At 34.3% G+C, this 13,801-nt stretch overlaps 1 protein-coding gene across 1 annotated transcript in view; it reads right to left on the bottom strand.

The window, feature by feature from the left end:
• LOC111048749 (multidrug resistance-associated protein 1) overlaps positions 1 to 13,801 on the bottom strand; it is a 53,245-nt gene that overhangs the window by 28,987 nt on the left and 10,457 nt on the right. Inside the window, exons 8-16 of the mRNA XM_039426715.1 lie at positions 12,892 to 13,066; positions 10,854 to 11,022; positions 8,993 to 9,144; positions 8,704 to 8,841; positions 6,726 to 6,869; positions 6,054 to 6,141; positions 4,744 to 4,934; positions 3,570 to 3,746; positions 2,343 to 2,510 (exon numbers count right to left, since the gene is read on the bottom strand). Of these exons, the coding sequence (XP_039282649.1) occupies positions 2,343 to 2,510; positions 3,570 to 3,746; positions 4,744 to 4,934; positions 6,054 to 6,141; positions 6,726 to 6,869; positions 8,704 to 8,841; positions 8,993 to 9,144; positions 10,854 to 11,022; positions 12,892 to 13,066 (1,402 nt within the window). The remainder of the gene's footprint in view (positions 1 to 2,342; positions 2,511 to 3,569; positions 3,747 to 4,743; positions 4,935 to 6,053; positions 6,142 to 6,725; positions 6,870 to 8,703; positions 8,842 to 8,992; positions 9,145 to 10,853; positions 11,023 to 12,891; positions 13,067 to 13,801) is intronic.

Below are 13,801 nucleotides of genomic sequence, written 5' to 3'. Positions count from 1 at the left end.
TTATCTTTTCAGGCTGTTTCATATTTAGGTAAACCACAAATTTAGGCACTCATTGAAGAAATACAAAATGGTTTTAATTGAAACCTATTCAAAAAAAAATTATACAATAGAAAATTCAAATTAAAGCATCACAGATACCGTATGTAAATGTCGAATTAATTGAATAGACAATGGTATTTAAAAAAGAAAAATACAACATGTTTTGATTGGAGAAATTGATTTATTAATCCATATACATAATTATTACATATAATTCACGTAGAGAAATTATGATTATACATAATTGATTTTTTTTCCATTTTTCAAAGTAAACAACACTTTCCGTCAATTAAAGTCTTTAATCTAACCATGTCTACAACAAAACTCCTCTTCTGGCTTTTCTTGACACAAATTTGTCAATTATTCTATCTACATTTGCTCATTTTACTAGGTCCATTTCCACCGCCAAAACACCTAGGCTTGACAACCTGTTTTGGCACATTGTTGAGCATAGAACGTTTTTTATCCTGTTTAATACTGAAAATGAACGTTCTGCACTGGCGACTGTGGCTGGAATTGTGGAAAAAATTCTCAAGGCAACAGTAAGATTTGGGAATAAAGATTCTAAATTGAAGAGTTTAATTTTATTGAGAAGTTCAAAGGGTTAAAGTTTTTTCCCACCAAAGTTTGCTTCATATATTTGCTTCAGACTCACCAGTTCCTCAAGAAGATCGGTTCCCAGATCCTTTTGGTGTCGTTGTACTAGTTCAGCAGATTTAGTTTCGATCAGGTCATCTGGCATTTCTTTGAATGACCACAAAACAGAAAAGTTACTACACAAATCGCTGACTGACTTGAAACACACTGTAATGTCCCCAATGACACTGTCCAAAATGACATTAAAAACTTGGTTCTTAAAAGTGGTCTTTGCATAAAGTTCATGTTCCGTATTGTCATCACACACCTCGTCATCCTCGTCAGCTGCTCTTTTTTGTTTCCTACTTCTTTTTTCTTCCTCTTCAAGTTGCTGCGGCCACCCTATGTTTTCAGCAACGACCAAAACTTCATTGAAGATTTTATCCCAACCATCATTCTGCAAAACTTTCAAACCTTCTATCAATTGACTTAGATTCTTTGACGCTAAATCTAAGGTTTCACCACGGTTCTGTAAAACTCTGTTGACTGTGTCAATGGGTTTCAATATTTTGTACCAAACCGATGCAAGAAGAAGGCAGTTGAAGCTCTTGAAGTATTTCTTCAGTCCCCCTATGTCTCGACGACATTCTGCTGTCAAATTTAGTTTGATCACTTCCTCAAGTGCTTCTACTATTCCAGAAAGATGAGGTGCAACAGGTCTTACACTATCCACTCTTGCTGACCATCGTGTTTTTGACATGGAGTGAAGAGATCCGGGTATTCTATTTTTCAAAATATCCCACCTCTGGGGGCTTGAACTGAAAATGTTGAATAACTTTTGGACAGCCCCAAAAAAAGTTATAGCCGCTGGACAGCACTCCGCTGCTTGTTCACCACAAAGGTTTAAGGAGTGACAAGTGCACACAGAGTAAACAGCTTCGCTGTTGGCTGATAATATGAAAGCCTGAGCTCCTTTATAGGCACCTTTCAAGTTACTTCCATTGTCGTACCCTTGGCCTTTACAGTCTTCTATAGGGATTTCATAGCGTTTCAAAGTACTCAAGATAAGCTCAGCAATATCTTTGCCACTCTTTTTTGTGCAATCAGCAAAACATAGAGGTCGTTCTTGCACTTTGTAGGGTTCACTTTCTTCTTCGGTTTCATGCACGTATCTCAAAATAAATGCTGTCTGTTCAATGTAAGCTGAATCAGGTGATTCAAATGGAACAGAAACGGAACGATAGAACTATCCATGAAACCGCACAGAAAATTGACAGCGTGCAACAGACATAAGTAAACAAAGAAGCTAGACCGATACACTGCCATTGGCCGCGATGACGGCTAGTGCAGTGTTGCCAATGCTGCATGCTGCTACCTCGCAGACTTGATAATACCCACCGGGCGGCCGGGCCGGACCTGCGGGCCACCACAGTACTAAAACCCCTCACCTTCAAATTTACCGTTTCTTTTCTTCTATTCTACAATAGAAGAAAAACTCAAGTTTTGCCCTACTGATTAATGCATTACACCCAACTTTATTTTTAGATAAGAACTCTGTTAAAGGAAATATTGCCCAATCAAAAAGACCACTGATTTGTATTTTAAACCAGACCTAGGGCCCCGGATCGGGCCCCCTCCGGGGGCCCGGGCCCCGGGGCTGTAGCCCCCCCTACCCCTCCCTGTCACCGGCCCTGACTAGGGAAGTATTCCGATAAACATGATATTACCTTTCCAGCTAGAATTCCTTGGTCGCTTATCACTCTTCTGAAAACTCGTTTTGCCAAACGCTCATCTAGAGCTGAAACAGGGTCATCGAGTAGGTAGACATCAGCTTCACTGTAAACTGCCCTTGCCAAACAGATCTGCTGTTTCTGACCTAAACTCAGATTCAATCCCTGTTGAAAAAAGAATCAGAATTTAATAATCAAAACCAAAAATATCCAAATACAGTGATTTTATAGTAAGACGTCTGTACACAGTACAGGGAATATGTTTATAATGTTACAGGCATTTTATTGTCTTTTTTCTTTAGGGCTACCTTTGATTTATATAAAAATATAAATCTCAGTACCCTTTTAAATTATTTTGTCACACATGTTCCAGACATAAATGCCATTCTCAAGACTTGACAAAATAATTTAAAAGGGTACTGAGATTTATATTTTTATTTGTGTTACAGGCATCTGTATTACGAAGGATGTAATACGGATGAATACTGTGTTACGTACAAATTATATTATTTATAAGGGAGTCATATATATACAATGGTACGTAGGTTTCATTTTGTATTCAAAACTTCTGTATTCATAATTTCAAAATGCAAATTTACAATAACTATTTATTCAAACTATTCGTTCCAAACAACTGTGATTTGTAACATGAAATGTTAGGTCTTGAAACCGATATGGAGAGGCTTGGAATCTACAGAATTTGGAGCTTCTCTAAATTTGGGAAAGGAACAGTTTTTGGACTATAAGCCTGTTGTTCCTTTCCCAATCATTCATAGGGCCAGATAACATTAAGCGTTTTTACCAAGAGTTTTTTCAGGCGTTTTTCAGGCGACAACCCAATCAGCCAATCGGAGAGCTTCCTGCCCTGCCGACTCTAAAGACGCTGTCTGGAAACGCCTGAAAAAACGCTTGATATTTGGCCCATAATAAGTTATGAATGTTTGTGTATCAATGAATGTATCGAATAAAAATATTACAGAAGGAGATTCTAAGGATTGATCCACCATCTATTGAATAAATAAAATTGAATAAGGCTATTAAATAAAATATTAATAAACAAATTTTGCTGGTGCGGCGAAATGTCGACTTGGATATAAATGGCTCTGGGAGTGGGCCTAAGTAAGTAGGTATCCATTCAAGCTACACATAAATATAATAACAGTAATAGTAAACTCTAGTATAGGTACAGAATTGATCAATATAATATTTATATGAGAATGTTACCTTGGAGCCGATAAGTGTAAGATCCCCCCTAGTGAAAGATTCGAGATCATCATGTAGATAACAGGCCCTGATGGTTTTGTCATAGAGCTTGTTATCGAAAGCTTTACCAAATAATATGACATCTCGCACAGACTCATTTTGGATCCACGGCACTTGTGACACTGTAGCAATTTTACCCTGACAACCAAAAGTTGAAAATTAGTTATTCATAGAAAAAACGGCAAACTTATAAATGTTGTTTTGAGGTTGATGATTCAAATTTTAATTCTATTTTCTATTAGTTTTTCTTAAAAATCAGTCTATTTGAGGAATATTAATTGATGAGGTGAAAAATAAATTATACAAACATTGTCAAATCCACAAAATTAAGTTTTTTTGAAAACCATACTAGAGTTTCAACGCCATACTTGGCATCATCTTGAAACTCGAGTATGGTTTTTGAATAAACTTGATTTTGTTGATTTGACAATATTTGTATAATTAATTTTTCACCTTATCATAGAGAAGTTCCCCAACATTTCTAAAAACAGTGTAAATATTAACTGCAATAATTCCATAATATCCAGGTAAATGCTGCTTATGTCTTATTCTTATATCATAATACAAATACTACCTAATTTATACAGCCTAATGGGTTCTGAATCTATTTACAGAAGACTTTTCCAGAAATGCACGGTGTCCCACGAAGAGGTTAACACGTTTAAGTTTATATTACGTGCCCATTCATGCACCAACATTTTTTAAATTTTACACAGTTTACAAGGTAGGTTTTAAAAATATAAAAATATTCTAGGAAAATTTCAGCTCCCTAACCTTCGTAGAAACAAAATGGCGGCAGTAGTTTTTCCAGGAAGCGAATTAGTAAAATTTTCAATATGCCGCCATTTTGTTCCTACGAAAATTACGGAGCTGAAATTTCCCCAGAATATTTTTAGAACCTAGTTTGTAAACTTTGTATGATTTGAAAACGTTCGGTGCATGATTGGGCACGTAATATAAAATTTAACGTGTAAACCTCTTCGTGGGTGTCCCACGTGTATTTTCCATGCAATCAATTCTTATGTAGGGTTATTCTTATCTTTTTCCTATTTGAATATACATACGGTAAGCAATAACTTTTTAATAATCAGGTTGATTGATAACTTATTGCACATTATAAATGTATTAACTGGACCTTTGTTGAAACAAATCCACTCATTTTGAGAATTTCTCCAGCCAATGCAGCCAAAATGGAAGATTTTCCTCCACCAGTTGGTCCGAAAATAGCTTTCGAACAGCCCTTGGGCAGATTGAGCGATATTTGCTTCAAAACAATTGAGTCTCCCCAAGCAAAGTAGCCATTGATAATTGATGCTGTTCCAATATCTAGAATGAAAATAGTATCTCTTGGAAAACTAGATTAAATTATAGAGGAGTATTTACACTATAAATTTCAACTCTTTAATATAATACCACTTGAAAATAACCTACAGTAATAATCTTTGATAAAGATGGTTTTTCCATTAATATTTATTTATTTATTTACAATGCAAATGACACTAATGTAATAACATTGAAAGATAAGTCCTTGTGCTATTTTTCTTCCAAATTTATAGGTGACAAAGTCCAAGATAAGGTTAGAATTTCACGTGTAAAATTTTTATAAAATTTTGGTCCAAAATAAACATTAAAACTATAAATTTTGAATTTAGATGGCTTGAATTGATAAATTAATTAGAAATATTCCATTCAATTACCACTTTAGACGAATAATATTGAGCTATTTGAGAGAATTTGAACTATTCAAGAAACACAAACTCGTAAACACTAAAGCTAATTTTACATTGGAGCTTTATATTTTAATAGTTGTCGGAGTTCTACTAAATGGAATGGAATAATATTTGAGAATAGAATAATTGTATAAAATGAGCGCTGCTATCCAGAGATTGTTTGGTGTAAGGGTAAAGCTTTCCTGACCGGCAATTAAGAGGTACTGGGTTCGATTCCCGGGCTGACAAATAATTTTTGTATACAGTAGTAGCTAGCGCTCATCGAATTTCCATCTAGCTGTTTACCCTGTTGTCAATATTTGCAGTAGCAGAAGTCTTCGGGGTGATTCACAGCATTTAATTGGGATTTTCGTCTAATAATAATTATAGAATAATATCATTAATATTCTATGGGAATCGTTAAATCATCCCATAATTCCGAATTGAGGACATTTTAATTATTTTGAATACATATTGAATACAGTACTGTATTACCGTTAAATTCTGAAAACATTATTCTGAACGTTATGATCATTTAAGAATTCAAGTTCGATCTAGAACTAGAAACTGAGTTCTATCTCTCGTTACCCGTATGACTTTTTAGAATTTTTTATTGACTTTTTTAGAATTGTGACTCTTTTTTGTGGAATATTATCTTTCAAGTGAGAGAGTTGACTTTACATTTTTGTGGTTCCATGAAATGAGTTATAATAATACTATACTATGAATCATTTACCATCTTTCCCATCATGACGCACATCCATTTTTACTTCCAACTCTTCAGCATTTAAAAATCGGGCTATCCTATTGTATGATACTGCAAGCTGAAAATAAATACTCATATGAGTTATAATGCTTTTGGGTTGTACTGATGAGAGTAATAATTGAAAAATTGGCTCATAAAAGTAGATTTCAATAACAGATACATATTATCATCAATTTACGATGCATTGTGACTAAATTATAAATATTATAATATGATTATATTATTCATATGGATTATTTGATGAATTATTAGTGATAAATTATTAGATGCTATCTGTAATCCTTTTGATACAAACTATTTTGATACATAGATTCATTTTACCATAGAAGAAAATGAAGATTTTCTTCAATCATTAAATATAATTTTTCATGAATGTTCCAGAGTTTTTTGTAGCTTTCATGTAAATAATCACATTGGAAGTCAAAATATACCGCGAGCATATCATATCCTGTGATAAATTTATTCTATTTTTTGGGCATGTTATTCAGTATCAAAATTTGGGAATAGAATAGTATTGGGCGATGCCTGTTATTCTTCCCCAATCATATTTATATGAGTTGTAATTGTTCCACAAATGAATAAATAGATAACTGATCAATCTTTGAAAAATTTGTTCACCAATAAGAATTTGAAAACCCTCACCTGTATTGTACCCAAAATCACATTTGGGAGTCTAGACAAGGGCAATTGCAGCATTTCAAACAGAACCAACGACACAAACGCAACTTCAGCCGTCAAAATGTTGCCTTCTTCAAGAACATAATATGAGAAAGATACCAAAGTCATCTGGTATATAGAAATAAAGAGAAAATCAATAGATTATATAGCATAGAAATGAAATGAAGAAATCTTTATTAGGCGTAGTTTGGACTTTCATTATGGGAGTTAGGACAGCATAATTATGATATTAAAATTTTAAAAGTCTTCCAATGTCTAATCTGCTGTCTCACTATTTTTAAATTTGTTAAAGAAGTTAATACATACATACAAAATACGATTTATCTACTAAAAAATACTTGATTCAATACAGTATCTAATAATATTTTCCTTCACTGACCTTGTAAAAGTCAGAAATATCTCGGATTGATTAGGCTAAACAAATCGAATGCAATTTTATGTGAGAGTGAATTTTTCGTGAAGGATGATGTCTACATATGAGTCCTAGGCTTGGACGCGGCTAGAATGTCAAATATGAGGTTGGGTTCCAAAATTATCATTTGAAAGCACATAAGAGGCTTATTATATAGAGCCACAGCTGTGGCCGCAATTCGCCATTTTCGGAGAAATCACACTGATTTGATTGCTATTGATGATAATCTGGTATATGAAGCTGGTGATGTGATGTCACCGAAAATAACTAATTTTTGGCTTTATAACAATAATAAATTTCATTTCCATCAATATACAAACATTATTATACATACTATTATACAGAGCGATTGCTGTAGTACGGTAGGTAGTCACTCTGTATAATAATAAAGGCTCCAACTATCATTTGTGGAGCTCGCCACAAGTAGAACCATCTTAACAGAATATCTTATTCAATCAGAAAATTCGATACTGCTCTGATATCTGAATCAGACATTTCTAATATTTGACATTCAATTGGTAATAGAGTATGAACAGAAAAACCAAAGTTTCATTAGCCAGATAGCTTTGGACTACCCAAAGGTAATCCAAGGTAACTGGCAGATCACCAGGAAGCTTGTAGTCGTAGTGTAAGTTGAGGAGATCGTAGATATTGAAGTAGCAAGTATTCTTTCCTTCTCGCGTTGGTTCGCTCAGGAGTGCGGGATAGGGTGTTATCAACAATGACGCAATAGTTATTTGTGCAACTAGTGCGCAAAGTGACAGTTTGCTGCACCGAAAGAAACGTTTACGCCCGAGCCGTAGGCGAGGGCGGAATGGTTTCTTGAGTGCAGCAGAGGAACTTTGCGCACGTATTTCACATTAAGTTTTTCCTACAGTTACCATTGAATATGAAAAGTGGGTAATTATGAGTAAAATTGCCTGAAATGCATCAAATGTTTTTCTGTGTAATTTTATTATTGATAAAAACCTTAATCCTAAAATCCTAAAGTCCTCGTTGTCCTTGGTTATAATATATAATGAATAATAATTAGCGCGTTGTGCTTCGTTGCACCTCGGCTCAGTATAGCAGCCACAGCAGTCACTGTTACCAACTTCATTTTGATTTTGCTGCACTGTTGCTCCATATAACCTACTAAGTATTTTGCGTTGCCATGTTGCAAATCTGGAGTGCAGAAAAATTTTTCCCGCACTAGAGCGGAAAAGTGATTCTTTGCGTTCTGTAATCAGTGCAGCAATGGCCACTTTCCAACGTAACTGTAGGAAAAAATATGTGTGCGTCCACCAAGAATAGTGTATAGTTGTATAGTATATGTAATGTATAGTATATCGCTATACACTATCCTTGCACGTCCACTACCCTTGCTATCTCCTCAACAAACAGCCACTACTTGTTGAAAGATTATACTAAAATTCCACTTACCCCTCTGCCGATGAAATGTAATTCAATTATATTTTCAATTGTTACCAATAAATTGAGCAGACAATTTCCAAATCTCGTTAGTTACAAATTCACTTTGTGATAACTTACCAAAAACGGTGTGCAGGTTGATAGGAATACGGATGTTATATGTATATAGTATAGTTTTCTGAGATAGTATATTTCACGACTTCTCAGTTCGTTGATCATTTTCAGAAAACTAGGCTCCCAAACATAGAATTTCAATACCTGAAAAAGAAATCGAATACATTTTTTATGTACCGGTATCTCTATTAACAGACATTGAAGTGGAAGAGAAGAACAGTTGGTATATGAGGTCAAAGAGCTGGATGGGGAGTTTTATAAAAGAAACGTTTAATAGTTTAATAAGTTCACTTACTCTCATGTGTGAGAGGGCTTCTGATAAAATTTTCATTCTATTGTCTTTCATATGCATACACTTGGAAGTATAGTATTTTGTATAGAATCCCATTATAATTTGTATCACAATGAATGTGAGCAGGAGTACAAACGCAGCAATCACAGAATATCCTGGAAAAATATTAAACATGAAACATTGAACATTAGAGCAAGATTTGTCTCAGTGGCGCCACTTCACCAAACTGCTAGGGGGGGGGGGCAAAAACCAAGAGGTATGAGTGGGGGAAGGTATACCCCCAAAGGATAGAGGGTCCTGGGTTGTTCCCCATAAATGTTACATTCGAAAATATTATATTATATGCTTCATTTTTCCAGTTTTATACAAATGTGGTTGAAGTATCAATACGAACAATATCGGGGCACCGAACTTCGCTCGTTATTTTTTTTATTGATAAACAGAACACAATTAATTATTCTCTAAAATGATCGTGTTCATATTTCACAGCTGGCTATACGTCATCTTATGAATTTCGGGGATGCGATATTTTGATTTTTCACATTCTCATTCGCTCACTCACTTTTTTACTATCCACAGACGACGAAAGTCTCAGCTGTTTCAGCCAAGGATGAATTATCCTTCTAATGTTCAGCGAGTTTTCCCAAGGATGAGCCCTAGTGCAATCGAATTTTTATATCATAAACCTACTATGTTCCAAATTTCGTGAAAATCGTTAGAGCCGTTTTCGAGATCCGTTGAACATAAATAACCAGATATAAATATACAGAAATTGCTCGCTTAATATAATAGGATATACACTATTAGTTATTGAATCATGAAATATTTATTAGAAATATAGGCCTACAGAGAGGCTCTAAAGTAGGAATACACTGAAACAGATTTCTTAAAAATCATGGAAACAGATAAAAATTTTCTTTAATAATGACAATTTCAACAATTTCAATTGGGGATCATATTCTAATTAGAAAATAACTTTCAGTTAGAAAGCTAAAGAAACATTTATCTGTTTCCATAGGACCCCCCCCCTAAATGGCGCCCCTGATTTGTCTAATTATGAACTCCTCTTATATTTGTTGTAAACTGTATGGTGGAAGTGTAGATAATGGATTTAACGAACGTAAACCAGAAGATATATAACTTTCATAATACAAATTTAATGCGTACATAGAGTACAAAGAGCAGCATTAAGTTATCTGAAACACGATATGAAACTATTATTTATCAAAATGAATACCGCACAGAGAAGGAGAAGTGTTCTGAGAAGAGAACAAAAATGTAATGAGAAGAAAACGGTTGAATGATGCAGGCTTTAGCCTACTTTAGCGCGGTAGTAGTAGTGGTAACTATTAGTAGTAAAACAACCTTTATTGACAAAATTATACTAAACAATACAATACAATAATATAATTTATTACACAATAAATAAAATTATATTTGATAATATAAGGTTGGTGACTGGCATAACCTTTGAAGTTGTCTGCCAGGAGTCGGTCATAGACTAATAATTGAATTCCAATAGCCTACTTTAGAAACAGATATGGTGAGAATCTAATAGATAAAAACTTTCTGATCAACCTCAACATCAGGCAAACAAGAATAATTGAACGAGCGTAGCCAAATTCTTACTATGATGACAAAAGAGCCTCGAGTCGTTGCGCCCATTTGTGAGTTTCTTTGTTCTACAATTTCATCAATCAACTTCAAATTTTCAACACATATTTTTTGAACCATTGTTGCAAGTTGCATCATTATATTATACGTTCTATTGATCCACATGAGTTGCGAATGCCTTATTATTTCATCTACCTACCAATGTTATTTTACATCAGTGTCATTTGTGAGAATGAATGAATAATCGTACCAATTTCAAAGTAGAGTGAATACATGGCGAGAAATATCCTGAGTGGAGTTGCCCAGATTCGGTTCACATATTTGATTGTTTCGGTTATTCGGTGCACATCGACATTCATCAGATTCACTATTTCACCAGTTGATTCATTCTTCCTAGATTCAACTGACAACTTCAATGCCTAGTGATACAAAAAATGATAAATATTAATCTATAATATAATTATAATTAAGGAAAGAATTGGGTTATACACGTACAGGATAGGAACCAAATTCACGAATGATGCATCATCACGTCTGAACTACTCAACTGATTAACTGGAGATTATGCGTATAGATCCTTAATTTATCGAGTATGGTTATAGACCTATTTTCAATTCTTCAAGCAATAGTGTTCTTCAAACAAAGAACTCCAGAATGAACAAGCAAAGAACTTGAAGCAATAAAAATTCTTCAAGCAAAGATTTCAGTACGTCAAGTTTTCAGTGAGAAAACGTTCTTAACTTTACCCTTGCGGAGTACGTATTATCTGCTAGTATAACATCAGACTAACAACAAGACTTTCGAGCCAAGGATTTTTTAGTGACTCTTTCAAGATTAGTACAAAATTGAAATAGTGAGATAATTCTTTGCTTCTCGCTCGATCTGGCTCATCCACAGTAAGCATATTCTAATCCCAGAAAATATTGTCCTATAGACTAGAGTATAAGGATTGGAAATATATATTATTTCAAGTTTGAATATTCATATAGACAATGCAAACTTCTTCCTTTATGTAATTATACATTTCAGCTGATAAAACTACCATACTACATTTCTCACTGGAAAAATTTTGATAGAATTTTATCAAATTATTCATTTTTTCTAGTTTTGACACTGGGTCACATTTGTAAATATTTGAAAAACACTTAATTTCAAATATTTACAAATGTCACACAGTGTCAAAACTAAAAAAAAGTTATTATATAGTGTTTCGTCATGGAAAGCAACATCAAAATATTCCTTATAAAGTTACTACGTATCATTCAATATATTCACTGATTAAAATGCAGGTTGTGTTGAAAAATACACCATTATAATTTATAATATAGTACACAGTATATAAAAATATATTACTTTTTTCAAGATTTATGATTTTAATCTTATCCTTTTTCAAGCACATTCTTGACTAGCAGAGGACCTGGAGTTCTAACTCCGCCCTAACTAAAGGCATGTAGGTTAATCAATTATCAATCAATTCTCTCAACATCGGTCTTAATCTGTTGCCACCAGCATCTCTCTCTAATGACAATAATTGTTAATTGAAAACTCTATAGGCTTAGAGAAAATATAGTATTAGTATCAGTTGTAATTATCTAGCATCAGTTGTCTCTGATAGGCTACTTGTAAGTGGAACCATAGAGAAAAAATAGTGTAAGTAGATATCCCATGGTATAGGGAATCTATGTCGCAACTTTTACTGTTATCTCAAGCCGATTACTGTCGATTATTGTCAATTTTTACTGTTTTGTTGGGGTGATAGTGTATGAACGGCACAATTTGAGAGACTACCAGCGTCACACAGCTGCATAGGAAAGAACTATGTGAACTATCGGCTTGGGATAACAGTAAAACTTGCGACATAAACGCCCTATACCATGAGATATCTACTTACACTATCGTTTCTCTATGGTGGAACTGCACTCATCCAAACACCGATTATCCGAATCACTTTTAGAGGAAAGTAGGCGAAATTTTAACAAATTACAGATGCGTTCAAAAAGCCTCAACACTTTTTAAGCAAAGTTCAAATTATGCAGTGATTATTTATAACCAGTTAATTATTTAAGTTGAATACTATAATCTATTTAATGGACGTTTTGAATCTAAATTTCCCGTTTTTGTGGAAACTCCAATTATACAAATGTTTTATTAGCCCCCGTATAATTAGAGTTCCACACTGTATTTATTTAATATATTTATTCATTGGATGAAAGTTTACAATAATTTCGACATTGTACATGATTTTACTAATATGAAAACTGTAAAGACTTGAATAGATTAAATCTTACCTTTTTGAAAATCTCAGAAATGAAGATGACCCTTGTTTTCAGTGAAATCATTCCAAGCCTCATCAGGTATTGACTCTGCAAAATCGTCAGGCTCAATGCTAAACAGCACGCAATAGCTGGATAAGCCACATTCTCCCAAATTCTTCTTTCATGATCGGAATAGACCAATATCAGTCTGAAAACAACAGTAATTTTCATTGAACAAGTGTACTAGACCAGTTGAGAATTAAACGCATAGCATATTTAATTTTCTAAAGTGAGAGAATTTATTAATGAAAGTGTGTTTGTTATGCTGGATTCCCAGCAAAGTGTCCGGTAGAGTGAAAATACAATTTTCATAAATGTTCTAAGGGCTATTCATACTCGGCCGCGCTGAGTGGCGCATTAGGACTCAAGAAAATTAGCCTACTATGTAAGTTTTACTGTACTGGAAACGTTCATTTATACTAATACATGTGAAAGTCCAGCTTTATGCTTATTGCACAATACTATGATGTTGATAATCCAATTATAACTTTTTTCTTGAAGCATATCATGAATCTGTTTCTGTATCTGCATGTTGACAAAACTAAGTATTTGCCTATTTATTTCAAATCAAACAGTAGCCCAGTTCAGGAGATCCTCAGGCTCCACTCGTGTGATGACTATCAGTCCACTATGTGTGACTGTGGGGTATTGCAGCAAGTGAAGCAGTACAGGTACCTTAACGTTCTGATTGACCACAAATTAAGCTGGGCTCCACAAGCTATTTCACTGAAGCAGCGAGTGCGCAAAATGAGATATGCCTTCAGACAGCTAAGAGAGGTCCTCCCTTTACATCAACTGCGGGTGGCGTACTACGCATATATCTAGTCAGTTCTTATCTATGGTATCATAGCTTGGGGTGGAGCCTCCTCGTTTGCCTTGGAAC

Source organism: Nilaparvata lugens, chromosome 4 (assembly GCF_014356525.2).
Source record: "Nilaparvata lugens isolate BPH chromosome 4, ASM1435652v1, whole genome shotgun sequence".
In the NCBI taxonomy this organism is placed as follows: domain Eukaryota; kingdom Metazoa; phylum Arthropoda; class Insecta; order Hemiptera; family Delphacidae; genus Nilaparvata; species Nilaparvata lugens.
The sequence above is the reverse complement of the archived record's forward strand: the minus strand, read 5'-3'. Positions and strand labels throughout refer to the sequence as shown.